Source organism: Rutidosis leptorrhynchoides, chromosome 6 (genome assembly GCF_046630445.1).
Source record: "Rutidosis leptorrhynchoides isolate AG116_Rl617_1_P2 chromosome 6, CSIRO_AGI_Rlap_v1, whole genome shotgun sequence".
NCBI lineage: Eukaryota > Viridiplantae > Streptophyta > Magnoliopsida > Asterales > Asteraceae > Rutidosis > Rutidosis leptorrhynchoides.
In genome coordinates, this window is record NC_092338.1 from 428,804,062 (window position 1) to 428,830,725 (window position 26,664).

Sequence of the window (26,664 nt, forward strand, 5' to 3'; positions counted from 1 at the left end):
GTTTTAAGACAAGACGCCTATCATCTCCTTCACCGATAGATTGATGAGAAAATCTTGAATACAAAAAAGAAAGATTGTTACTTTCAGAAAACTGCATAACAAAAGGTGAAAAGTAGAGCAGACAATATACAGGATATAATAATAATAATAATAATAGGACCAAAAGGATGATACCCAAATATATCAGCTAGGCGGTGTAATAGTAGACGGTTATAGGGATTCATTGGCTCCATCTCCAGCACCTTGTCTAAGCTACAATACAGCATAATAAAAGGACTACTTATTTCCCTGTATACCAGCAAAAAGAGACAACTTGCATAAACAACTAAATAACATGATTAACTACATCATAAATAACAAAATGAGTAATGCTATATATGCACAAATTCAAGCCTTCTCCACTCAACATCTAACAGATCATATATTACATGTATCTCTCCTTCCCATTCTCATTGATTTATACACATTTACCAATCAAAAGTTTCGAACTTGAATTAGGTCAGTAGTTAAAAGGATGCAATACCTTGTTTCATCTTGAAGGAAATCCACTAGCATATCCTCTACTGAAAGAACAAGGTGCTTGCAAGAAAGATTGTCCTTTACAAGACAAGCTAGTTCTTCTACCTGCAATTTTAGTTGCAATTCAACCACATATTATTATCAGAAATTAATATGATGACTATTAATCTTCTTCGAGAGAACTATTAAGTTGTAATTTGGATCTGAGAGTTTGTTTAGATAACATAATTAAATGTTAACAGACTTTAAAATAATCAACGTGCAAATAGACAACAATAACAACAGTGTAAATAAAATAAACGGAAAAACTGTGCATTAATGGAAGGCTAAAAGCAAATATGCTACCGAGCATTTTGACCATTTTCGAAAAATGATTTGACCATAATATGATTTCCGATTGCCAGGGTACACACACACACACCTTACCCTGCAAACTAAACACAAACACAAACACACACACACACACACACACACATTACCCTGCAAACTTACGCATACATTACCGTGCAAACTACAAACATAAATCACTAAAAAAAACTATCTAAGCATCAAAATTGGAATGATTTGTAGAAAAATAAGAGCTTTACCATCGAGAATTGAGTGAGACTCATGTTATAAATTAACAGTTTTATACCAATTTGTTGATTTTTCTGGTAATTTGACGAAACCCTAACTTCGTGTGAACGAAATTTTGATGATTTGGAATTCTTTTTTGTTTCTGGTTTCGTATGAGGAAGGATTTGTGTTTGACATCTTAAATGACCCTTTTAACCTTATTGCTTTAGGTGTTCAACTTGTTGAGTCTTACGGCCCGGAGTCTCAAATTGGGCTAGTAAAGTAGTTCCTTTTGGGGCCAGTTTTTGAAATGACCATTCTGGCCTTATGCTACGAGGATAAGCATAAGCATGTAAATAAATTGAAAGAACAGATAAAATTTATGTATGTATGTTCTTGTTCATGTCACTGATAACATATGTTTGATCGTAAACATAAACATTACACACGTATAAAACGAATATATGGATTAGTGATCAATCACAAGATTATTGTACGGCTTAGAAATTATAAAAAGTCTCCTCATTTGAATAAAATTATCGAATAAAGATATAAAGTAAAATTTTTGAATTTAGATAACAATATAAACCTGAAGTATAGAAAAGTTTTACTTCATCAAGTTACCCCTCTTTCGTATAATTATATACTCCGTGATTTACCTGAAATTTTTTACTCGTTTAGCGAGTCAACTATTCCAAAGGTTCGATAATTAATTTAGAAGCACTTAAAAGCTACGTAGTATATATTCCATTGTAAAACTGTTGTATTCATTTTAAAATTATCGTAAAACACATAACCATCTACTCCTTAATTAACTACTCCACCCGTCCCAAAAAAAACAGTCTTGTTTGACTTTTTGTTAGATTTAAGATATAGTAATGAATTGTCTAATTTGTCCTTTATTGAATGTAGTTATAAAGAGTAACTAATAAATTAATTGATATATTTAAAGTTAAATTTCCAAAATTAAAAAGGACATAATTGGAACTTTAATTATGTTTAATAGTTATTTAGAGAAAGTGACAATAATTTTGGGACAAACCAAAAAAGAAAGGTGGACAGCTTTTTTGGGACGGAGGGAGTAATTCAGAAGAACCGGGCCATTTAACGGTAATGCAAAGCCCAGTTGTATTGGCGGATTTATTTCGTGTTATTGGACCATTTGATGAGACTTTATTCTAGACTTAATTGCATCGAGATTTCATATCCTCACATTCATCGACTTTCCAATTTTAGCTTGAATCATACTCGACATTAACGTAGATTTAGCAACATTACCAAGTTCTGATTGTTCAAACAAACTAAATAAAATCATTGTATTCGAGCTTCACCCGTGGGAGTTTTACCACATGCGATGCTCGAATGGATTCGCAGTGGGATTTCCTCTGAGGGACGGTACATATGACTGTGTTGGTTTGTCGTAGGAAATGATCTGGGTAGGTGAGTTCCGACATTACGTTAGACCCCGGTCAGTAATTCCTAACCGCCGTTAATAAAAATCAGCCTTATACAAACCAACCCCTTCCTAGCGAATTATGTCCACTCTGATACCTTTACCACACAGATTCAGTCTTGCACTAATGTGTATACGTGATAAATGTGAGACAAGAAACGTATCATTCAACTGCAGTTCTTGCAAGTTGTGACTCATTAAATGCAAAACAACGAGAAATTAGAAATAAGTAAACATCAAATTCGTATAAGTTTTGACTAATCCACACAATGTGTTCTAGTTAATTTTGAAGCCAAAAAATTGGAAATTATTTTGACTTGAGCCATATGTTCAAACATTGTGCCTAGCTCCCAATTCAAGAAAACAGATGTTAAAATAAGCCACCATTGATAACCACATGTGTGTAGCAAAAACAAAAAAAAAAAAAAAAAAGTTACGAAGTGCAATAATAGGGCATAAGTTTCTACATCCATTAATTATTTCTTTTTCCGAAAGAAACCCAAGCTTACGATCATAAGTTTGAGACAACGAATATTAAAATTACACAAAATCCGAATTAGTAATGAATTTGGGATTTTATTCTGGTTTGCCTAACTTCTAATTCTCACGTTTAAATTGATTGGAATATTTTTGGCGTTATTCATCTTCATGGCTTCCAAAATTGATCCGTTACGAAAAGAGATGGACACGACGCTCTTCGCAAGGATATAAATAATTGATTTGGGCTAGTGAATGTTTATGGGGAAGAAGAAAATAAGAACACTTACGATATGGATAGTAGACAAACGAACAAAACAATTTGTGAACTTTTTTTGTTTTTTTATATCTCTCTCTTAAGTGTATACAATTAACTACAGATAAGAGGCTATTTCTTCTCCCAAATTTACAAGTAACATGACTAGTAAAATAGAGGCTTCTTCCCTCTTTGATTCACCATCGATACATTTATAGTAAGAAGTAAATCAAGCAACTTTCTCCATGTTTCCCACTGCCTGGAATCATGGGCACTTGCCAACGAACATGGGATTGTGGAGTAACTAAACGAGGTAATGTAAATAACCTCCTCCTTTTACCCTTTCCCATCGTCCTTGTTTTTCTCGGAGTCGGTTAGATCGTCTCGGATCAAAAATGGCGTCCCTGAGGAAAATGAATAAAAAATATGTAAAACTGATAAATATTACAAAGAGCATGCATCGTTGGAACTTATAAAAACTAAATAAACATAAATGAATTCTTTTTTAAACTTAATAAAATACCTGTTGTTTATTGGTGATTATAAAGGAGTTGATGTCTTGTTCCCCTATATCAATAAAGCCTTCATTTGTCTCTATTCCTTTTAGTTCTGGAGCATCCACAATGCCGTTGGTGAAAACTGATAGTTCTGGACATTCTTTGATTACCAATGTACTCAATGATGGCAACAGAAACTCCTTCTCCCATAAGCAAAATCCTTTTATACTTCCAAGATGTTCAAGTTTTAAGGACTTTAGGCAAGGTAACTCTTTTCTCTCATAGTCATCATCTTCCTTAATAATTTCCGTCAATCTATAGCAATGTGTGACATGTAGCTCTTGGAGTTGCATGAAACTACTAACCATTGAAGTTACAAATACATCGTCTAACCAATTACAATTGTGAATAGAAAGTTTTGTCAGGTTCGGTAACTCTAATTGTCTCCACTTATTGTTCTTCCATAAGTACCTCAAATTGCTCAGCTCTTCTAAGTCCACTTCTCTTAGTTTTGGAAGTTTCACAACACTAGTTTGCGATTCGTTGTTAAAATTACTATCTGTCACTTCCAATTCTACTTCAAAAATCTTGTTTGCCTGTTCACACCTCTTTGCATGTATCTTTTCGAGATTTTTCAGTTGTAACAACTCGTCGAATGCAATAATCACTTCGCTTCTTCCGTTTTCCACATTTATTTCTTTAATATCCTCTAAAAAGAGAGGTTTCTCATCATTTGAAATTGCAGGGCAGGAAGTTGTACTCTCTAAACTCGGGGATGTGATCTGCACAAAACATATAAATAAAAACGATTATTAAAGATTGGACATTTTCATAATTACACAACGCATAATAAATATATATGTACCTGATCAGGTGAAGGGGACGTCATATAGAAGTTATAACGTTCAGGACTAAGTTTTCCGAAGATTGGATATTCCACATACTTGAGCCTCGGAGCTATTGACTTACTACATGTGAAAGCTGCCATTTTGGGGCATTGTTCAATGTAAACATCATTCAATAATGGCCATTGGAATTCTTCTATTATCCCCGTGAAAAAACCTTCAAGGTTTGACAGAGAGATCAACTCAATTACTTCCAGACGAGGAAACACAACAACAACCTTATTATCATTAGGTGTTGTAGTAGTTTGGTCTCCTTCTTCTTCTTCCTCCCTCACAATCACTTTCATTGCCTTGCACCTTTTTATTCTTATCTCTTTGAGTTTCTTAAGGCTTTCAAGTGTAGAAAATGTGAATATATATTTCAAACTGTCACATTTAATGATATGCAACGTCTTTAGGTTTGACAGTTTATGAGCAGTAATGTTTCCATGTCTCAGTATTGGACGAGAAGTATTGGTAGCACCACTTCCTTCATCAGAGATAGTAGTACTATGAAACCCATTGTCGTTCTCTACTGTAGATGAAAATACCTCCTTCATTGAGTTGCAGTATCCTATCACCATCTCTTCAACCTTTACCCATTGCCCTGTTGTATAAGATGGAATCACACTTGACAAAGCATCACATTTTCTTATATGTATCTTTCGAGAGTATAGGCATAAGGACCAGTAAACGACCCCCACCTCAGGAACCTGTAACTTAAAATGCCAATTGTATTAATAGAGCTTAACTATAACTAATGGTTGTTACCAATGCAAAAAAAAAGCAAAAGAGAAATTAATTAAGGTTGGGGGCGTTTCAAATAATAACACGCTTGCTTGCAAGCAAGCTCTCAGCATCACAAAATTAATACTCCGTATTAATATTTGTGTATTAACGTAATCGTTCATATGGATATTCTAAACAATAATAACTAAGAGGATCGAACTCTAGACCTCTTCATTGAAGTAAATCGAACATTTAGGAAATTATAATCCTAAGGTCAACTTTCAATATATTGATTGAAGAATGTTAAGGGTGATAAATATTTTTTAATGATAAAACTAATCACTGGAGCCTAAAGTAAAATAACAACAGTCGTACTTTAAAATTCATAACTACGAGCATCCCACGAGCTTAATTATAAAATGAACGTGATTATCATAAATAATCTTTTAATCGATTCTTCAACGACCGTGCATCACATGGGCTAAAAACCTAGTATCATATATATCTAACTTAATAATGACAAATACGATAGCTTAAAATTAAGTTGGGCGAACATGAATATAAATGTAACAAATGGACAGTTCTGAAAATATAAAAGGTTCTGAAAGACAAATTTATATAATAATATAGAGATAGCTACATTAAGGTTAAGAATACAAGTACACTCAAGACTTACCTTGAGCTGATCATGAATGAGATTAGTTGTACCCTTAGCTACGCCACCACCAACATGCTTGAGAATAGGAAGCCTATAAAGAGTGAATGAATCAAGATGACGGAATAAAGTTGTAGTAGATGGTGTCATCTTTTCATGTTTATCATCATCTCTGTTTGAAACTACTTCTTCCATGCCTTTACAATCCCAAATTTCGAGTTTCTTTAGGTTGGATATGAGTGTCGCCATGAGAGGTGCAAACAAGTACTTGATACTCTCGCAATTATCCAACTCTATGGTCGTGATGTTATGGAATAAGGATGTTGGATGTTGATTTTGACAAATAAAATAGTCATTCCAATTACACTTCCACACATGAGTCATCCTATTCATATTCCACAATTTTAATTTGCAAGGTCGTTGCTTGGGCATAGTTGTTATCAAGTCTCTACTACTTTGACTTTGACTCTTCATGTCAAACACCACATCCACATCATAACTAATTAGTGTAATGTCAGGAAGCTGACGAAAAGTGTGTAAGAGAGATGATGGGATTGCAACTACAGGAATCATCTGCATAAAAGGAATTACCCAGTACAAGTAACTTAATACAGAGCATTATTCTTACATTTTCTCATTTTGACATTGAAGTCTTTAACACAAATAACCTATGTATAAAGCGGATTTTCATAATTATAGTATCTTTCGAACAGTTGTAGACTTATAATAAATTTTAAAAATTACACGTGTCCGTGTGGTTTGTGAGTAATTACAAGTTGGGTTCCGAATGTGGATTGATTTGCAAATATTACGTGGATCGTCCCCCTGTGTAAGAAAAACTAAAATTAATGTAATTGTATAAAATATGACAGCCATACCTCTTGTTTTTGGTCATGTGTTAGCAATTCACTCCTTTGTCCACAAGCGATAATATCGATGTAGTTAAGTGCTGCCATATTAAAATAGATGGTGGTAGGCATGAATATACTTCTAAACTTATCACAGTTCTGAATTCTTAATGATTCTACGCCTTGAAAATCATGGATGATAATACCAGAACCAGAATTATTATCATCTCCTCCTTCTATCCTCCACACCTCTTTTAAGTTCTCTAAATTAGAAACTTCAACACTTCTTAAGCTGTTGCTGCTGCTGCCACTAACATTACCAATACTTCCCTGCAAGTCTATGTTGAATAACACTTCAATGGAACTACAATATCTAACTACAAGAGTTTCTAAATGAGTCAGTAATCGCATTGGATTCCTTGGAAAAAGATTCACCATACTCTTACAACGGCTCACTTTAATCTCTCTCAACGTGGAAATATAGTCAACTTCCTCCAAACTAGTAGCAGTTTCACACCATATCTCCTTCAACTTCTCCATTCCATTAATTTTCAAACTCCCCAACTTCGGGATCAAAACCTACACAATAATTAACACTTGTAATATCCATAAATAGCTAACAAGATTTATTGTTAGAATTAGTTGTAGTGTTTTGATTTAGTTGAATGTGATTGATTAGTTTTAGTTAGGATTGTTTATTGATTAGTTGAATTGTTGTTGTAAGTGAGGGGATGTTTTATAGAATATGAAGACTTAGTGTTAGTGTTTAGAAAGGAATGGTTTTTATTTCTTGAAATTTTGTTGTGTTTTTGTACATCAACTTTGCAAACATCTTAGCCTATTTATAGGCCTCCTAAGTTGGCTAGAATCATCTAGCAATTGCTAATCTAGATTATTCTAATTAAATATCTACTAGTTAATATCTAATACTACTACATAATTCTAGATTAATCTTTTTATTCCTAATTACATGTAGATGAGTCTAGAAATACATTACTATATTTCAACACTCCTCTTTAATGTATTTCGATGTTACTCCGAGCATGTTGCGTAGGAACTCGAACTTTGGTCTTGGAAGTGCTTTGGTGAGTATGTCTGCAATTTGCTCTTCAGTTTTGCAGTATTTTAATTCAATCTCTTTCTTAGCGGTGACTTCTCGTAAGAAGTGATATTTGATATCAATGTGTTTTGTTCTACCATGAAACACAGGAGTTGCCATTGCAATTGCAGACTTGTTGTCGCAGAATATTTGAGTAGCTTCGTCTTGTTTTTCGCCCATGTCTTCAAGTATTCTTCTTAGCCATTTAGCTTGATTAGCTGAGTTTGCGGCTGCGACGTACTCGGCTTCGGCTGACGATTGTGCCACGGTTTCTTGTTTCTTTGATGCCCATGAGAAGACTCCAGATCCAAGTGTGAATGTGTATCCAGAAGTACTTCTCATGTCATCCACCGATCCGGCCCAATCACTATCTGTGTATCCATGAAGCTTCGAGTCTATAGTGGGCTTGTACCATATTCCATAGTCTATGGTACCTTGTAAGTATCTTAATATTCTTTTTGAAGCTCCGTAATGTATTTGTGTAGGGTTTTTCATGTACCTGGATAGTAGACTGGTTGCGTACATGATGTCTGGTCTTGTGGCTGTTAGATATAGTAGACTTCCAATGAGACTTCTGAATCTTGAAGTGTCCGCTTTCTCTGATCCATCTTCTTTTCTCATCTTCTCATTGACGACTAGTGGCGTGGAGACAGTTTTACAACCGTATAGTTTAAATTTTTTCAGGAGATTTTCAGTGTATTTCTTTTGGCATATGAAGATGCCTTCATTTTCTTGACTGATTTCGATGCCAAGAAAATAGCGCATCAATCCAAGGTCGCTCATCTCGAATGTTTTCATCATGTCTTCTTTAAACTCTTGTATCATTCTCTCATTGTTTCCCGTATATATAAGATCATCAACATACAAGGAAATAATGAGAGTGTCAGAGTTACCTTGGGTTTTGATATAGAGTGTGGGCTAACTTTGACTCCTCCTGCTGTCAATCGGCTATACCAAGCACGTGGTGCTTGTTTAAGTCCATATAGAGCATTCTTTAGCTTCAGGACTTGATCTTCTTTTCCCTTCTGGATGAACCCTTGTGGTTGCTCTACGTATATTTCTTCTTCTAGAAACCCATTTAGAAAGGCTGATTTCACATCTAGTTGGTGAATCTTCCATCTTCGTTGAGCTGCTAGCGCCACAAGAGCTCTTATAGTATCCAATCGTGCTACGGGTGCGAAAGTTTCGTTGTAGTCGACTCCAGGCTGTTGTGAATAGCCTTTAGCTACTAGCCTTGCTTTATGTTTTTGTATAGAACCATCAGGATTGAGCTTTGTTTTGTAAACCCACTTTACTCCAATGGTTTCTTTATTTTCTGGATGATCAACTAACTCCCATGTGTTGTTTTTCTCGATCATTCTGATTTCTTCATTCATAGCAGCCACCCACTTTTCATCTTTGGATGCAACTTCATAGCTTTCAGGTTCTATAGTTGTGAAGTTGCAAGTCTCGTACACCTCTGCTAACTTTTTGACTCTTCCAGGTGTTGACTCTGGACTTGATTCGTCTTGTGTTAATGGTAATGTTGCCGACAGAGAAGTTGGCGTAGTAGGGCTCGTTTCTCCAGTACTTTCATGACTAGGATCCTCCGTTTGTAGTGGTTGTTGAGCTGGAGTTTCTATAGATATCCTCGGCAAATATGTTTGCTTTTCAACTTTATCTTTCTCCCAGTTCCAAGAAGCGTCTTCGTCAAACTCCACGTCTCGGCTAATCACGATGTTATTAGTCTTCAAGTTGTAGACTCAGTAACCTTTTGATTGTGTACTATAGCCCAAGAATATTCCCTTCTCTGATTTTTCTTGGAGCTTGTGACGTTTCTCCTTAGGAACATGGATGTAGCAGATAGATCCAAATACACGTAGATGTTTCGCCGACGGCTTCCTTCCACTCCATGCCTCAATAGGAGTCTTGTTTTCGACGGCTTTCGTGGGACATCGATTTAGTATATATACCGCTGTGTATACAGCATCAGCCCAGAAACTGTTTGGAAGGCCTTTTTCTTGTATCATTGTTTTGGCCATTTCCACTACAGTTCTATTTTTGCGTTCAGAGACGCCATTTTGCTCAGGAGCGTAACCAGCAGTGAGTTGACGTTTAACTCCTTCATCTTCACAGAATTTATTAAACTGTGTAGAGGTGTATTCTTTTCCTCTATCACTCCTTAGTGTTTTAATATAATGGCCACTACTCTTTTCTACGAAGTTTTTGAACTTCTTGAATATCGTAAATACTTCAGATTTTTCACGTCATTCTAGAATAGTCATCGATGAAGAGGATAAAGTACCTGTTTTGGTTAAGTGACGGGGTCCTCATTGGTCCACATACGTCAGTGTGCACCAACTCTAATATACCTTTCGCCCTCCAGGCTTTGTCACTAGGGAAAGGTTTTCGATGTTGCTTGCCCATGATACAGCTTTCACACGTGTCAGTGATCTCTTCTATGTTCGGCAAGTCTCTCATCATATTCTTTTGTTGGTGGATTTTTAGTGCGTGGAAGTTAAAGTGGCCAAATCTTCGATGCCATAGCCATGATTCTTCAACTTGAACTTTCATGGCCGTGTCTCTGATATACTGCCAGCGAAGCGGAAAATTGCGATTCTCCATTGGCACTTTGGCTATTAATTTGTAGTTGTTTTTCTTGTCACGGATGACACAACAATCATCCTCGAAGAGTAAAGAGTAGCCGTGCTCCATCATTTGTCCAACACTTAGCAAGTTACTTGCTAGGCTTGGTACTAGAAGAACATCATTGATAGATCGAGTGACGTTATTAGTTTGAACAGTAATAGTACCTTTGCCTTTAGTATCCACGAGTTCTCCATTCCCTAACTTGACACGGGACTTTACGGAGGTGTTGATACTCTGAAATAGCTTCTCATCTCCTGTCATGTGATTGCTGCACCCACTGTCGATCAACCAAGTATCGTCCCTCTGTTTATTTGCGACATGACAGGCATAGAATAGCTAATTTTTGTTCTCCAGTATATCTTCGCTTTCTTCCGTGAAGTTAGCTCGATGATTTTGTTTTAAACGGCAATCTTTTTCTAGATGCCCAAATCTTCTGCAGTTATTGCATTGTGGCTTTCCTTTGTGAAAACAATCTTTCTCCAAATGGTTTGTCCTTTTGCAAATACCACATGGAGGATAGGTTTTTCTTCTCTGATCGAACCCGGTTCTGGGTTTTTCTCCTCCTCCCGACTTTAAGTCGAGATTTCTTTTCCCCTCATTATTAGATTTCTGAGACCTTATTTTGAGTTTAGACTGAAAGGCACTTTCTAGTGAGTTTTCACTACGCCGACTCAGTCTAGCCTCATATGCTTCAAGAGAGCCAATTAATTCCGTTACTGACAGAGTCTCGATGTCTTTTGACTCTTCAATAGCGGTAATGACATGATCGTATTTTTCGGTCATACTAATAAGTATCTTTTCTACGATCCTTTTGTCAGTTATATTATCTCCATAGGCTCTCATTTGATTTACTATTTCTTTGATTCTAGAATAGTAATCTTTAACGGTCTCGGTCTCTTTCATATTTAAATTTTCAAAATCTCGTCTTAGAGTTAGTAGTTTGACAGATCTTACCTTGACGTTTCCTTGAAATTCTTCTTGAAGTATTTTCCACACCTCCTTGGCTGTCGTAGCTCCCATGATTCGTGGAAAGATAAGGCTTGTTGAATATATCCTAGAGCGGCAGCATTTCTTACAACATTTTTGTTGTATTTTTCCTGTTCTTCCGCGGACAGAGTTTCGACGTCTTTTGGAGTTGTAAAACCGACTTCGACAATATCCCATAAGCTTTGAGCTTGGAAATATGTCTTCATTCGGATACTCCAAAAATCATAGTTATCACCATCAAAGATGGGGACGGGAATATTGTACGCACCAACGGTAGTCATGGTGTACTCGAACGAACGCCCAAACGGCTCTGATACCACTTGTTATAATTAGTTGTAGTGTTTTGATTTAGTTGAATGTGATTGATTAGTTTTAGTTAGAATTGTTTATTGATTAGTTGAATTGTTGTTGTAAGTGAGGGGATGTTTTATAGAATATGAAGACTTAGTGTTAGTGTTTAGAAATGAATGGTTTTTATTTCTTGAAATTTTGTTGTGTTTTTGTACATCAACTTTGCAAACATCTTAGCCTATTTATAGGCCTCCTAAGTTGGCTAGAATCATCTAGCAATTGCTAATCTAGATTATTCTAATTAAATATCTACTAGTTAATATCTAATACTACTACATAATTCTAGATTAATCTTTTTATTCCTAATTACATGTAGATGAGTCTAGAAATACATTACTATATTTCAACATTTATATACCAACTACATCTATAAGACGAGTTTTTTGTTAATTCAAATTATGTGTAACTTTTAGTATTATTAATGTATTTAATTACCTTTGAGTTCAAGAGTAGTTGCATTCTGGAAAAGATACAAGTCATGTTTGGAAGTGAATCCAGACTCAATTCCATAAGTTGTGGTAGATCCATGACTACTTCGTCAACATCACACAATCTTACAAACTCAGGTAATTTCTTTAGTTCTAAAAACTTTAGCTTGAGTAATTTAATCGCTTTATTAGCTCCACTATTGTCACCTTTTACCAGTGATTCAATAAGAGGACACTCTGATACTGTAAGTCTCTCAAGTTTCGTCAGACTACTTACAACATTAACTGTGAAGATGCATGTCAAGTCGGCACATTTATGAACTTTAAGAACGTTTATATTGCAAAAGGAATATTCAGAAGGATGCTTCAGAATATCTTCTAGAGAATGCATTCCGTTTGTACATAATCCAAGTTCCTCTGTTTTCTCAAACAGCTCATCAATTTTGCATTCCGAAATCTCTTCCTTGCTTGCAACAAGTTTTAATGTATTTTCAGATGTGGACGCCCCCAATTGAGCACCCAAAGATATCCTAAACCTTTCAAGTTTCTTAAAGGACACATTCTTCGGCTCGAGAATACTTTTGAAGAATTCCTCGACTTCTAATGCAGTGAGTTTATTTGAAACCATCTTGAGTCCTTTACAACTATCTTCTGTAAACTTTATAGGATACCAATATCGAGCTCTCATATAGAGCTCTTCAAGTTTGTTTAAACTTTGAAAGATGCCATCATCAATACAAAGGTCAGCAGCACATTCAGTCAGATCTAGTAACTTCAGGTTTTTTAACTTCCCTATGGCAGATGGTAGATTCGAGATGCCACAAAACGCCAAACTGAGTACTTCCAAATTAATAAGATATCCGAGGAAAGAGATATCGCCCAACGATTTGCATGAATCAAGACATAGTGTTCGCAGGGTAGTTAAGCGCCGCGGAAGCAACGGTTTATGAATACCCGTGTAAGCCACCACTTGAAGTTTCTGCATTCTTGTATAAAAATCTTCTGGAAACTTGGTTAGCTTCTCACCGTCCATTAGGCTCAGAAGTGTAAGGTTTGGCTGATTAAAATCTGCAGGAAACTCAACCATACCACCACACTTTAATAATATTCTTTCGTACGAATCTCTTCTAAGTTGATCTGAGATATTATCGTTGTTAACAAGTGAAGCTTGCTTAACTTTTGAAAAATTGCTTAAAACAAAATCACGTACGAGATCATGAATATTGACATATCCTGTTTTGTCACTTTCAATCAACAAGTTTGAACGTATGAGATTTTTAACACAAGCCTTCACCCGTGTTCTTGCTGTTGAAACACTGTTCAAATTATTATTAAACAGCTTCAACCCCCATCCATACCTCGTCAAGTCCTCTATTCGAATATTATGGTCATCCGGGAACAAGCCAGTTAGAAGAAAAATTGCTTTCTCATCATCATTTTTGAGATAGTCGTACCTAATCTCAAAAACATTTTCAAGCATAAGAAGGCTATTGTTCTGGAAACGAACAAGCGCATCTTTCCAGGTATCTTTGTCTTTATTATCTCTAAGAGTAGAAGCTATGGTTTTTATAGCTATGGGCAAACCACCACATTTCCTTAAAACATCTTCTCCGATTTTAATGAGGTCGTGATCACCGTCAGAAACGATTCCTGCAATTTCCCAAAACAGTTTTTTCGCTTCTGGTTCTTCTAACACAACAATCTTGAAAATACAACAAGGTTTAACACCCATTTGAGTGCAAACTCTTTCATCACGTGATGTGAGTAACAACTTGAAACCTTTTGGCAAAGGATTTGTTAACCCGATATCTTTAAGATCCATCTCTTCCCAAACATCATCTAATATAACCAATATCTTCTTTTTACCATCTTCTGATATCCCTTCAAACCTTTTATGAAGACGCTCAGCCCTATTATGTTCATCATTTTCAGTAAGAGATCGACCGGTGTTCTCTGCTACAGCGTCTTGTATCATCATTTTGTTTTTACTTTTCCCAATAACCACCTTTACAACCAAATCAAACATATTCCTATCCTCCGCAACCTTTTTTAGTTGTTCCATCATCATGCTCTTCCCCACACCACCCATCCCACATAAAGCCATCATTTGGCACTCATTGTTTGGTTCAAGTGCTTTTAATGCTTTATCGAACATCAAATCTCTACTGGACTTGATTACTTTTTGGGTATCAATATCACTAGCAACCGCTGGTTAAGAGGTGGAAGGCCTTGTAGAGTGAACCCTACTAAGAAGCCTTGGTTCATCACTCCATTCGATTTCAGATTTTCTTTTCTTGAGAATGTCGATATCCATGAGGATATCAGATGCTCGTTTACCTGCTTTGTACCTCGCCTTCATGTTGAAGCATCCAATTCTAACGGTTGAAATATTTCTTACTTCTTTGGATACCCTTACGAATTCTTCCAACCAAACTGGTACATAATGAGGTATCAGAAGATCTTTTGCAACATTCATCTCCTTCTTCCTCTTCAGATCACTTGCCATCGCATTCAATTCCACCATTTTTGTAACCATTTCATTAACAATGTTTCTAGAGGAAACCAGGTAACCCACGTGTCGCTTAATGACTATCATTATAGATTCAACGACAGGTGTGACAACTGGGGCTAAAAGATCCATTTTCCTATCTGTAATTTAATACAAACAATAGAGTAGAAGTATTCACTAAAAGACAGAAATGGATAGTGACATATATAACCATAATACAACAACAATACTCAATTCCACTAATGTGATCAACTGATGAAGATGAACAATAGGTTATTCTAGGAGTCACGGTTAATGATACATCCCTACAATGTGTGTTGACTGGGGGTGAAAAATCAGGTGTGTCAAAATTCGTGCGCACGTATATGGTCAGTGTTCCAATGGTGAAAGCAAATGCGGTAAAGTGGACAATTAAATGTGTGATTGCTACTCGTGCAAGGTTTTAATCGGTAATGTCCATGTGTTTGTTCTATCTATGGGTTTATTATTTGTTAGAAAGTTAAATCGGGTGGATGATATCGTGTATGGATGGATTGCTTGGGCAATGGGGGCGATTATGTCGGGTCTGGCTCAAACGACCCATTATCTCCTAAACTAAGGAGATAAGTGGCGTATCCAAAAAGGTTCTTAGTCCCAAGCTAGTAACCTAAAGATCAAATTATAGCTCAGAGGTATAGTATTTTTGGTGTCGAAAGACTTCACTTGCTCGTTGGTTAACGAGTGAAGTGCGGTGTGATTCGGGTGTCTCATTTAACGATATCAAAAGGAGGTATAATTAGCGGGTCGGGTTGTTACCGTGCGAAGAAACAGGTAGAAGATGGGTGTTGCTCAAAATCTTCAAGTGAGAGATTTTTGGAGTGTGAGGAGTTTGATCAAAAAGGAGAGAACTCAATTGCTGAAGAGTCTCCCATATAAGGAGAAAGTTTCCCTCATAGGGAGGTGGCTCCCATATAGGGAATATTGAACTCACTTAAGGAGATTTGGTCAAAACTATTTCCGGTATAGGGAAAAAGGTCTCCCGTATGAATGGTTTGATGGGCTAAAATTGGATTTTGACTAGGACTACTCGTTGTGTTGCGATTTTAACTAGTATAGCACTATAAATTCCTTCATATGTAGCCTAAATTGTACCTATGAAAATTAATAAAAGAATACTCTTTGTTGGCCAAGGATTGAATTAATATTACATATAATCTCGTTAAATTCTCGTGTTTTTATGTTTTTACTTTCGTTCTTCGTGTTCAACACATATTTGTTTGTTGTCTTGTGGGTTGATAACCAGGTGGTTGTCAAGTTTTGTGAGGGCTCACTCATATATTCCTGTAAGGATTAAAGTTTAGCCGTGGTCATTGTCTGATATGGTTTCTATATTTTCAAGATGTCAATTTCCGTTTTTTGTAGACGCTATGAACGGATCTTAGAATCAGTCTACTCGATCTAAAGGCGGAAACCAATATATCTAGACTTAATTGAATAACGGGTTGTTCACATGACCGAATTAGTCGAACCTAGACCTAAATCTAGATTAGAACGGAATCTAGAATGTGTTATTATGTGGGCTGGAGGTAGGAGACGATAGCAGACCATTTGGGAATGATTAGGGTATGTGAGAGTGTGTAAAATATCAATGAAACACGAAACCCGTATATATAATGTCTGCAGTGACAGTCGGTCGACTGACTTTCAGTCGGTCGGCTGCCTGGTCAAGTCAATTGATGATCAACTTACACTGACCTGGTCGACAGTGACTGTAAGTCGATCAACTGACTCTGTTTGTCAATCAAATTTCTGGTCAGTTTAACTAATGATTAATACATTCACGCACTATATCAAACATTTCAATAGTCACCATTGTAATTACAAGATTAAACGTAATGAGAATGAATTACACATTAAGAATATCGAACTTTTTTGGGAAGCAATTTTTTAGGGGGAAGTAATTTTTTTTTTCTTTTTAAATTTATTTTTTCAAGCATTAACATCACATTAAGTATGAATATTTAAAAAAGACATTTTGTGATAAATGTTATTATTTTGGAGGAAAAACGCTCGAAGAAATAAATGATAACATTCATTGCAATGAATGATTTGCTTCTAAAATTTTTTAAAGGGTTAGAAATCGGGGTTTGGAAATTAGGGTTTAAAAATTAAGGGGTTAAAAATTAGGGTTTAGCTATTAGGGTTTAGAAATTAGTGTTTTAGGTTTAGAAATTAGGGTTTTGAGTTTAGAAATTAGGGTTTAGATTGAATTTTTAGCACGAACAGTTTAGAGTTTAGGGTTTTGGGTTTTGGGTTTACCCTAAACTCTAAATCGGGCTAAATTTCGAAAAAAAACACTTCACACAAGATGAAAATAAAACGATGCAAATAAACTCTGATTAAAACATTACTCATGATGAATGTTATCATTTATTTCTTTGAGCGATTTTCCGCCAAAATAATAACATTCGTCACAAAGTGTCTTTTTTAAATGTTTATATTTTCATGTGATCTTAATGTTTGAAAAAAAGAATTTAAAAAAAAAAAAAAAATTACTTCCCCCTAAAAAAGTGCTTCCCTCTTGATGATGACTATATATATATATATATATATATATATATATATATATATATATATATATATATATATATACATATATATATATATATATATATATATATATATATATATATATATATATATATATATATATATATGTGTGTGTGTGTGTGTGTGTTTTAAACTCATTTCAAACATGTCTGACCTGCTTGATGCTTCTTAAATAAAGATAAGAACTTGACGACCCAATAGACCCGTGCAAAATTTCTTTTCCCACCAGAAGCAACCCAATAGGTCAAAAATAAGACCCAAACAAACCCATCTTTAATGATATAGGGTGGGATTGCCAGGCATAATATATAATTTAATATATATATATATATATATATATATATATATATATATATATATATATATATATATATATATATATATATATATATATATATATATATATAGTGGTAGGATCAAGGGGGAAGTAACCAATCGGGGGGAAGCGGGAGGAAGCAATTTTTTTTTTTTTCGTTTTTTGAAAAAACTTTGTTCACGAACATTATAGATTGGATGAAATTATGAACATTTAATAAAGACGCTTTGTGATACGCTCTAAAAACACGATAATTGTTATATATTACTTCTTCGAGCGTTTTCCCGCAAAATAAAAACATTTATCACAAAGTGTCTTTATTAAATATTCATATTTTCATCCAATCTATAATGTTCGTGAACAAAGTTTTTTCAAAAACGAAAAAAAAAACATTTGCTTCCCCCCGATTGGTTACAGTATTATAATAATAGAGGTGAAAAGTGACCACTAACCATTACAAGTTTTTGTGCATTGAGTACATGTTTTTTATTACAGAATTTTTATTGATGCATTTATCAAAAATCTAAGTTGTAAATTATATATTCAGGAAATATTATAAATTATAAATAAAATATATAGCATTACCTGTGTTGGGGGTCGAGTAAGAGAAATATTGAAAATTTTGAACTGCACAACCAGATAATAATTCAGAACCAATGTTGTTCTTAAGAAGAAGATAAAAATTGGTGTGAGTTTGTGGTTGAAATTTAAAGACAGGGAAAATTGCTATTCTTCCTCTTCATTGATAATTAAAGTATCAATGCTTTACTTTTCTTTTTTTTTTTTTTTTTTTTTAAAGAATCAATGTTGTGCATCCTCTTCACTCTTTCACTTATGTTCTTCCTTCAATCATTAATAAAAGTTGGAATCAATGCTTGTTCCTTTTCTCAAGAAAAATCTTTAACAGAAGACGGTTACAAAATATTACATATGACTAAATATTATTAGAAGATTTACATCCAATTCAAGTTTACAAAGAGTCAAAGATCTATAAGTTATAAAAAGAGTCAAAGATTTGATGTTACAAGGAAGGATTGCATGTTAAATCTCTTCAACTATACAAAAACCAATGTTGGATACTACTTGGATAAAAAGATAGCGTGTGAATGTTACCGATAGTTAGTGATTTGTTGAGGTGTATGTTCAACCGGGTTTTGACGTAACTGAGTGTTAATATATTAGGTTATGTTGGTTTATAGATTAGGAGATGGTGGTAATATATATACTTACAAAATTCAAGAAAACATAAAATGGAGAAAAAAAAAAAAAAAAAAAAAAAATCAACTTCATTAAGTACCTCATGTTTATTGGCAATTATAAAGGAGTTGATTGATGTCATGTTCCCCTACATCAATAAAGCCTTCATTTGTCTCTATTACTTTTAGTTCCGGGGCAGCCACAAACACCTTGGTGAAAACCATTAGTCTTGGGCATGATTTGATTACCATGTTACTCATTGACGGCAATGAAAAGTTCTTCACACATAATCCAATTAAAGTATCCAAGATGCTCAAGGTAATACTTTACAGTCATCATCTTGCATACTACTCCCAACCATCGAAGCTGTATATACTCCAATAATCTTCATACAAATATGAACAAAAAGTTTTGTTAGGTATGGTTGGTAACTCCAATAGTCTCCACTCATTGCTCTTAAATAAATAATTCAAATTCCTCCTCAGTTCTTATAAGTCCACTTCTCTTAGCTTCAGCACTTTCACAACAGTCTGTGATTCGTTGTTAAATTCACTATTCTTTGAATGAATCGTTGAGGGTGTCGGGAACTCGGTATGAGTTTGGTAACCGACGGAAGTTATCGAGCTAGTGGGAGTTTGTCAACTAGTAGAGTGGTGGAGATGATTATGCGGCGTTGTTATCCAATGTTCTCAAGATTAGTGTGATGATTTCGGGTAACACTAGGGCTTCGAATACTTGCCTTACTCTCCGATGGCAAAGAAATTTGCGACTGACTGGTGGTACGAACCAAGTTTCTTCTCGAGTAGACGCGGTTTTATTTCTTACTTGTACAGTGGGAGCGTGCTTGGGATGAGAAGATGGGTTTGTGAAATTCATAGCTATGAGGAGGTCAGTAAACCAGCGAGAAAGTGAAAAGTTGAAAAGCTAGTAGATTTCGAGGTTGTGACTGCGTTCTCACTGGAGCCTTGATGAAGAGTCTACGAGGGCGTCTGTTGAATTTTCTGATTGCTGGGAAGGAAAATCATAGATAGACGGTGAAATCCTGTACGAGGGTGATCATTGACATGTGTGGTCGGGATTGGACATGTCTAGGGTGATCGGTGAGGCGGTGTAGTCTCATGAAGAATCCTATAATTGAAGAGTCGCATACTTCAATTGGTCTTCTGGTGTAAGAAGATGATCTTCGTGTTAGAAGATGGTGGTGATAGAAATCGAGATGGCCCAAGCTAGTAACTATGAGATTGGTTTATCACTCAGCGGTGTTTTTGGTGTCGAAAGACTTCACTTGCTCGTAGGCTAACAAGTGAAGTGAGGCGTGATTCAGTTGTCTCATCCGGCGGTATCAAAAGGAGTTGGTAATCGGCAAATCTAGAGTTATTGTGGGTTTGTTTTAACATAGTGACGGGTTGGAGAAGGTTGTTTAATGTCTCCTTTGAGTGGGAGATTTTTGGAGTGCGAAGTTCGAATTAAACAAGGTTTGTTGAATCTGTGATATTAGTGACCGCGAGTTTAGAGTTATGGTCGCAAAAATCACATCTGTGCTGAGAAAACAAAACTCGCGACCACCAGAATTTCCTCGCGGTCGCGAGAATTGTTCTGACGGGAGAAATTTCTAGAATTGTGTTTTCTTGCTCGTTAAGTAGTTTCCTTGTTTAGACTTGCCTATATAAACACCCTATGTAACCCATATAATGTGTGCACGAAATTAATAGTGAAAAATCTCTAATTTGCGCCAGTGGACTAAACTCTTCTCCGTGTTTTGGAGTTGAGATATAACCACATTAAATCCTGTGTCGTTTATTTATCGTTTTACTTTTATTATTCGTTTATCGTTCGTGGGTTAGTGATTATGATCAATCACTTTTCTTGTTTGGGTCCTAAATCCTAACACAAACAAGCTCGCAAACGTAAATGAACACTTCATTTATATAATATCAACTATAAAAATATTTTTATAATAATATAACGTCTACAAATTCCTTCTAGCCGAAAAATTATGTATGTACATAGTTGGATTAGCATGCATTGTTTTTTTAAATCTCAGATTTTCGTCAAGAACAGGATAATTGAGTTTAAAACAACAAACATGTAAAAAGATATAGCAACATCTACCCATAAAATAGTCCGAGAACAATTAGATAACTAACATTGTGAAAACAGAGCTAATATATATAGTAATAATAGAGGTAATATTTATTGACAAAATTGCATGGATGGTCCATTAACTTTGTATCTAAAAGCAAGCTACACCTTTAACTAAAAAACGAGCATGGATGACCCTAAACTTTGTATACTAAGCACGAATGGCCCTAGGTCCCTAACCCCGTTAGTTTATGACTGACTCAGCTGGTCATGTGACTCTCATGTGAGGGTATTTTTGTCCCAACACTAATGTTTATTCAGGTATTTGGATCACATGAGATGCACGTGTATTTTTTTTTAGGTTATATAACCCCTCTGTCTCACCAACGTCGTCCCCAAAACTGAAACCCTAATTGTGTTCTAGTATTCCGTTGAATTTCTAATTCAAATCAACAATGGTCATGTGTTGGTGTGGGTGTAGCGCGGCATTTCGTACATCTGGGACGGCTCTTAATCCAGGTCGACGTTTTTTTACATGCCCTATTAAGGTAATTGATATTAATTTCTAGAATTGCATTACAATTGAGTTGTTTTTAATCGTAATATATGTTATTGCTATGTTGTTAGGATTCATCATGCGGTTTTTTTCGCTGGTATGATCCTCCCATGGAAGAACGTGTTGCTAATATTATTCGTGGTTTATTGAATGCAAAAGCCGCTAGTGATCAAAAGGCTAAAGATGCAGAGAATCAGAGTTTTAAGTTGAAGATGTTGTTATTGTTTAGTTGGATTTTTTTTGCAATGTATGTTTATGCTAATTAGCTAGAGAATGTGGAATTCTAGCTTTATTTTGAGTCTTGTAATTCATTTATGTTATTCCAATTGTGGTTTGTCAATGAAACACTGTTTTTGTATCTCAATTGTATTATGGTTATATCATTGATCATGCAAGACTTTTCTTGTTTACAGAATGTATACATATGACCATTTTTTGAGTAATAAAAAAATGCAGGTCAATTTTTTTTAACTGCCAGTTGTGGACTAAATATGAATGCAGCCTTAAACTATCTCATAAACTGCCATTTGTGGACTAAAATGGAATGCAGGCTTAAACTATCTATATGTGATGATCTTTGTATCAAAATATGACACTTTTGTTGACTAAATTCGACTATTTCATAAACTGACAGTTTTGTGGACTAAAATGTAATGCAGGCTTAAACTATCTATATGTGATGATCATTGTATCAAAATTGACACTTTTGTTGACTAAATTTGACCTACATTTTGACAGTTCTTTTTAACAACAGCTGACATACATTATTTTACAACAGCTGACCTACATTTTGACAGTTCTTTTGTTGACTAAATTTGACAGTTCTTTTTTACAACAGCTGACCTACAATTTTTATGAAAAAATTGACAGTTTTGACAGTTTTGACAGTTTGTTGACTAAAGTTGACCTGGATATTTTTTATGAAGAAAGTTGACCTGCATATTTTTAATCAATGTCCAGCAGTAGTAGCAGATAGTTTACGACTGGATTACATTTAAGTCCACAAATGGCAGCTTAAAAAAAAAAAAAAAAAAAAAAAAAACCTATAAAACAGTCAACAAATGACAATAAATAGCAACAACTAAACCAGAATTCATACTAAGTCTTGCATACACCAAAATTCTCAAAAAGTAACAGTTTTACAACCAAATGATTAACCAAATGATTAAACTTGATAAAAAGTCTTGAAAGACAAATACATCAAACAATGAAAAAAAAAAATGTGACATTAGGTCAAATTTCCATGGATTTCCTCTTGGTACCACTACTTTGACCAGCTTCTGCACCACCCCGTGTTGGGCAACCCCTCCTGTTATGGCCTGCACCCTTACATATTCCACATTTGATAACCTGACCCTTCTTTGACAACTTACCACCTTCAACAATATTATCATTCTCAAGCAATCCCTTTCTTCTACTCTTCTTTGGCCTACCTGCAGTAGCAATCTTTTTAGGTGGGAGGATTGGTATTGTCACATTTGACTTTGGCCACATATCCCTTCCATTCAATGGAATAATAGCATGTTGGTAAGTGTCAAACCATCTTTTTCTGTGATGAACTTGGTTTACCCACAACTCTGGTCTAGGAACTTTTGGGTCATTAGCTCTCATATTCCATATACAAGCTATGAAATGTTTACATGGCATACCTGTTACTTCCCATTTTCTACAAGCACATGACTCCTGACCCATGTCAACAACCAATTGCTCATTGTTTGGTCCAGTCACTTGAAACATCCTACTACCATTATAGATTACACTATACTTGCTGGCTTCTTTTTTAATCAGCTCAAACACCTTGGTTGCTTTTGGAGTTAACACACCATCTGACTTCATAATGTTTTTTTGAGTACTGTCAATTCTCTTCATTAAGTAAGTCCTGATGAACTCCAAACAAGTTATAATAGGCTTGTCCCTCCCATCTACTATCCACCTGTTAAAAACTTCACACATGTTGCTCAATAACACATCAGAAACTGCCCTACCTGAAAAATGACTTCTGGACCATTGTCTTGGAGGAATATCAGACAAATACTTGTGAGCCTTAGCATCAAATGCTTTCAGATCAGCCATAAATTTTTCAAAGTGTGCTACTGTAGTAGCAGTAGCACACTTCCAAAGATGTTGCTTGTAAGCTAATCCCCTAAAATTCCTGGTTTTCATATTTTCATGTAAATGTCTCAAACAAAATCTGTGCTCTGCACAAGGGAATATCCTCTCAACAGCATGGATAAGTCCCTATAAAAAAAAATTAATTAAGTTATGGTAAATTTAAATTTACTTAATACAAAAAAATAAAAAAAATTCAATAAAATTCAATAAAATAAAATTTGTCCAGTTGCTGGTTCTTTCATGAATGCCCCATCTAACCCTAGCAAATCTCTGGATAAAGTTCTAAAGCCTTCTTTCAATGGTCCCAGGCACACATAACATCTGAAAAATCTCCTCTTCTCAACATCATCATCACATGGCTCAGTTAACAATCTCACAGTAGTACCAGGATTACTTCTACTAAGTTCTTCCAAATAATCTCTTAAATAATCATACTGTTTTGCATAATCACCCTCCACAACCTTTTTAGCAGCTTGTAGAGCCCTATAAGCCTTATATTTTGAAATATCCATATGAAACTCTTGCTCATACTGTGATTTGATTGCAGCAGTTGGGATTTTAGGATTTGTTGGAATCTGGTTAACCAATTTAGATGCAAGAAATTCATAAGTACAATGTTTAATGTTCCTAGACTGATGGCACACATGAATTGGTTTAAATGTTTTAACTATCCATGTCTCCATATTGGGAGTTTTAGAAACATACAGATTCCAATCACACACAACATTTACTTTCCTCCATGTCTTCTTTTTAGCTTCACCATGTACTGGTTTCTTACCCTTATCTTTCACCTTCTTGCCCTTTTCAACAACCCGTTTAGCCTTCTCAAGTACCTTTTCTTCATCACATTCACCTTGACATCCAACCTGTAATCTTAGTTTCTCATTTTTAATAAAAACAAGTTGCCTTCTAGTTTCAACTGCATGCATTCTCACTAATTCTTTGACTTCCTCTCTAGAACCAAACTCTTGTCCAACATAAAAATAAGTGTTACCAACTTCTTCATTATCTTTCAAAACCATTTTTGCTTCATTGATCTTTTTCTTCCTAATTTTTTTATCAGCATCTACACCCTCATAATCACTATCAAAATCATCATTATCCAAATCTTCTACAATAGTAAGGGAATTGTTTGGTGGCTCATATTCAGTAACAGCTTGACTAGCATTACCCATGAAATCAACATCCTTATCTATAGAGAAGTTAAAGTCACTCATATCTTCATCCTCATCTTCAAACTTATTATCTTCATCAACTATGTACACCTCATCATCACTGCTAACTTCTATATCACAGACAACTTTATCATGGGTGTTTTTTAGCAGGCTTTTAGAATCATGTATAACACTAGGAAACTGTGAATAAAATTGGTCCAAACAACTGACCTGACTTGAGTCATCAACAACATCTTCATATTCAACAAACATGCTAATCTCCTTATGAGTACCAACATAACTAGTTAATAGTTTTACATCATCATCATTGGCAAAACTATGTAAACCATTATCCATATCAGATTCAGGCAATTGAAAGTGAAATTTATACCTACTAGACCTGTGATATCCTAACCACTCTAACTCTTCAACAAGACTTTCCACACCAAAATCAACACTATCAACACCATCGAATAAACAAACCTTACCATTCAAATACTCAATGTTTGGTGGTTTAGTAAATAAACCACCATAATGCAGCTTCACAGTAAATTTTGATGGACAATCAGCTGCAACAATATAATAACAAAAACAAGTTATTTCGAAACAAAGTAACAATATATGATACTGTCTAATCAGCTGCACAATATGATACTAGTATATACTGTATCAGCTGCAACAATATAATAACAAAAACAAGTTATTTCAAAACACAGTAATTATATGATACTGTCTAATCAGCTGCACAATATGATACTAGTATATACTGTATTCGTAGCATGAAAAAAAAACCAACTTACCATATAATTCCATTAGTTTTTCAATCCCATAATCCTGTCTGATAGCAAAAAAGGTATCAATACCCATTTATGTTGTTGATCGCCTGTTTTGTTTGATATTATGAACTTGCATAAAAGAAGAGTCGTATAAAAATTAGGGTATATGAACGACTCAATGTAACAGTGTTTTAGGGTAGAATACAAACCGTTTTCTATTAAATCGATCCAAATACCTGAATAAACATTAGTGTTGGGACAAAAATACCCTCACATGGGATTCACATGACCAGCTGAGTCGATCATAAACTAACGGGGTTAGGGAGCTAGGGCCATTCGTGCTTAGTATACAAAGTTTAGGGCCATCCATGCTCGTTTTTTAGTTAAAGGTGTAGCTTGCTTTTAGATACAAAGTTAATGGACCATCCATGCAATTTTGTCAATATTTATTACATGGTTTTACATCACCCACTAAACATTTAAACTTTTTATGCATCGAGTATATCGAGTATATGTTTTTTATTACATAATTTTGATTTATTTATCAAAAATCTAAGTTGTAAATCATAGATTTAGGAAATATAAAATACTAGTGAAATGACCCGTGAAATCACGGGTTTGTTTAAACGAAACAATTTAATGACATGTTTTAGGTATTAAGTGAATGTAAATGCTAAAGACATTTATTTTAATGACCCGTTTGACTAAGAAACTTGTCGTTGTTTTTACAAATATATAGAGACATGTATTTTCGCATACATATGTAACGTAATTAATTTCATAAAAAGAATCCGTATTTGAATATTAATAATATAGTAATTATAATAATTATAATAATTATATTAAAAGTAAATAATAATAATAAAGTTCGTTCAAAGTTGAGTATTTATATTTATAATAATAATAATAATAATAATAATAATAATAATAATAATAATAATAATAATAATAATAATAATAATTAGTATTAATAAATTTCTTTTAAATTTTTTTAGAAAATAAAAATT

The 26,664-nt window shown here is 34.7% G+C and overlaps 5 protein-coding genes across 6 annotated transcripts in view; all 5 read right to left on the bottom strand.

The window, feature by feature from the left end:
- The window catches only part of LOC139851522 (uncharacterized), a 158,268-nt gene that overhangs the window by 95,421 nt on the left and 36,183 nt on the right, over nucleotides 1-26,664 (bottom strand). The window contains exons 1-2 of one of the 2 annotated variants that reach the window (XM_071840602.1): nucleotides 1,107-1,270; nucleotides 524-624 (exon numbers count right to left, since the gene is read on the bottom strand). The gene's annotated coding sequence lies outside the window, so the exon portion shown is untranslated. Of the gene's footprint in view, nucleotides 1-523; nucleotides 625-1,106; nucleotides 1,271-26,664 lie in introns of those variants that run through there. The other variant, XM_071840603.1, reaches the window with a different exon arrangement.
- LOC139855223 (probable disease resistance protein At4g27220) lies at nucleotides 4,118-19,544 on the bottom strand. The gene is made up of 7 exons (XM_071844462.1): nucleotides 19,078-19,544; nucleotides 12,374-15,015; nucleotides 6,904-7,452; nucleotides 6,047-6,598; nucleotides 4,623-5,354; nucleotides 4,229-4,539; nucleotides 4,118-4,145 (listed from the first exon to the last, which is right to left on the bottom strand). Exons 2-7 carry the CDS (start codon nucleotides 14,519-14,521, stop codon nucleotides 4,118-4,120), a joined length of 4,320 nt encoding a protein of 1,439 aa, XP_071700563.1. The 5' UTR covers nucleotides 14,522-15,015; nucleotides 19,078-19,544.
- Nucleotides 14,579-15,007, bottom strand: LOC139855224 (uncharacterized). The gene has a single exon (XM_071844463.1). The coding sequence runs from the start codon at nucleotides 15,005-15,007 to the stop codon at nucleotides 14,579-14,581; it is 429 nt and encodes a 142-aa protein (XP_071700564.1).
- Nucleotides 22,849-23,778, bottom strand: LOC139855225 (uncharacterized). Its single transcript, XM_071844464.1, has one exon. It carries the CDS (start codon nucleotides 23,776-23,778, stop codon nucleotides 22,849-22,851), a length of 930 nt encoding a protein of 309 aa, XP_071700565.1.
- LOC139853146 (uncharacterized) lies at nucleotides 23,911-26,449 on the bottom strand. Its single transcript, XM_071842522.1, has 2 exons — nucleotides 25,682-26,449; nucleotides 23,911-25,450 (listed from the first exon to the last, which is right to left on the bottom strand). Exons 1-2 carry the CDS (start codon nucleotides 25,746-25,748, stop codon nucleotides 23,931-23,933), a joined length of 1,587 nt encoding a protein of 528 aa, XP_071698623.1. The 5' UTR covers nucleotides 25,749-26,449; the 3' UTR covers nucleotides 23,911-23,930.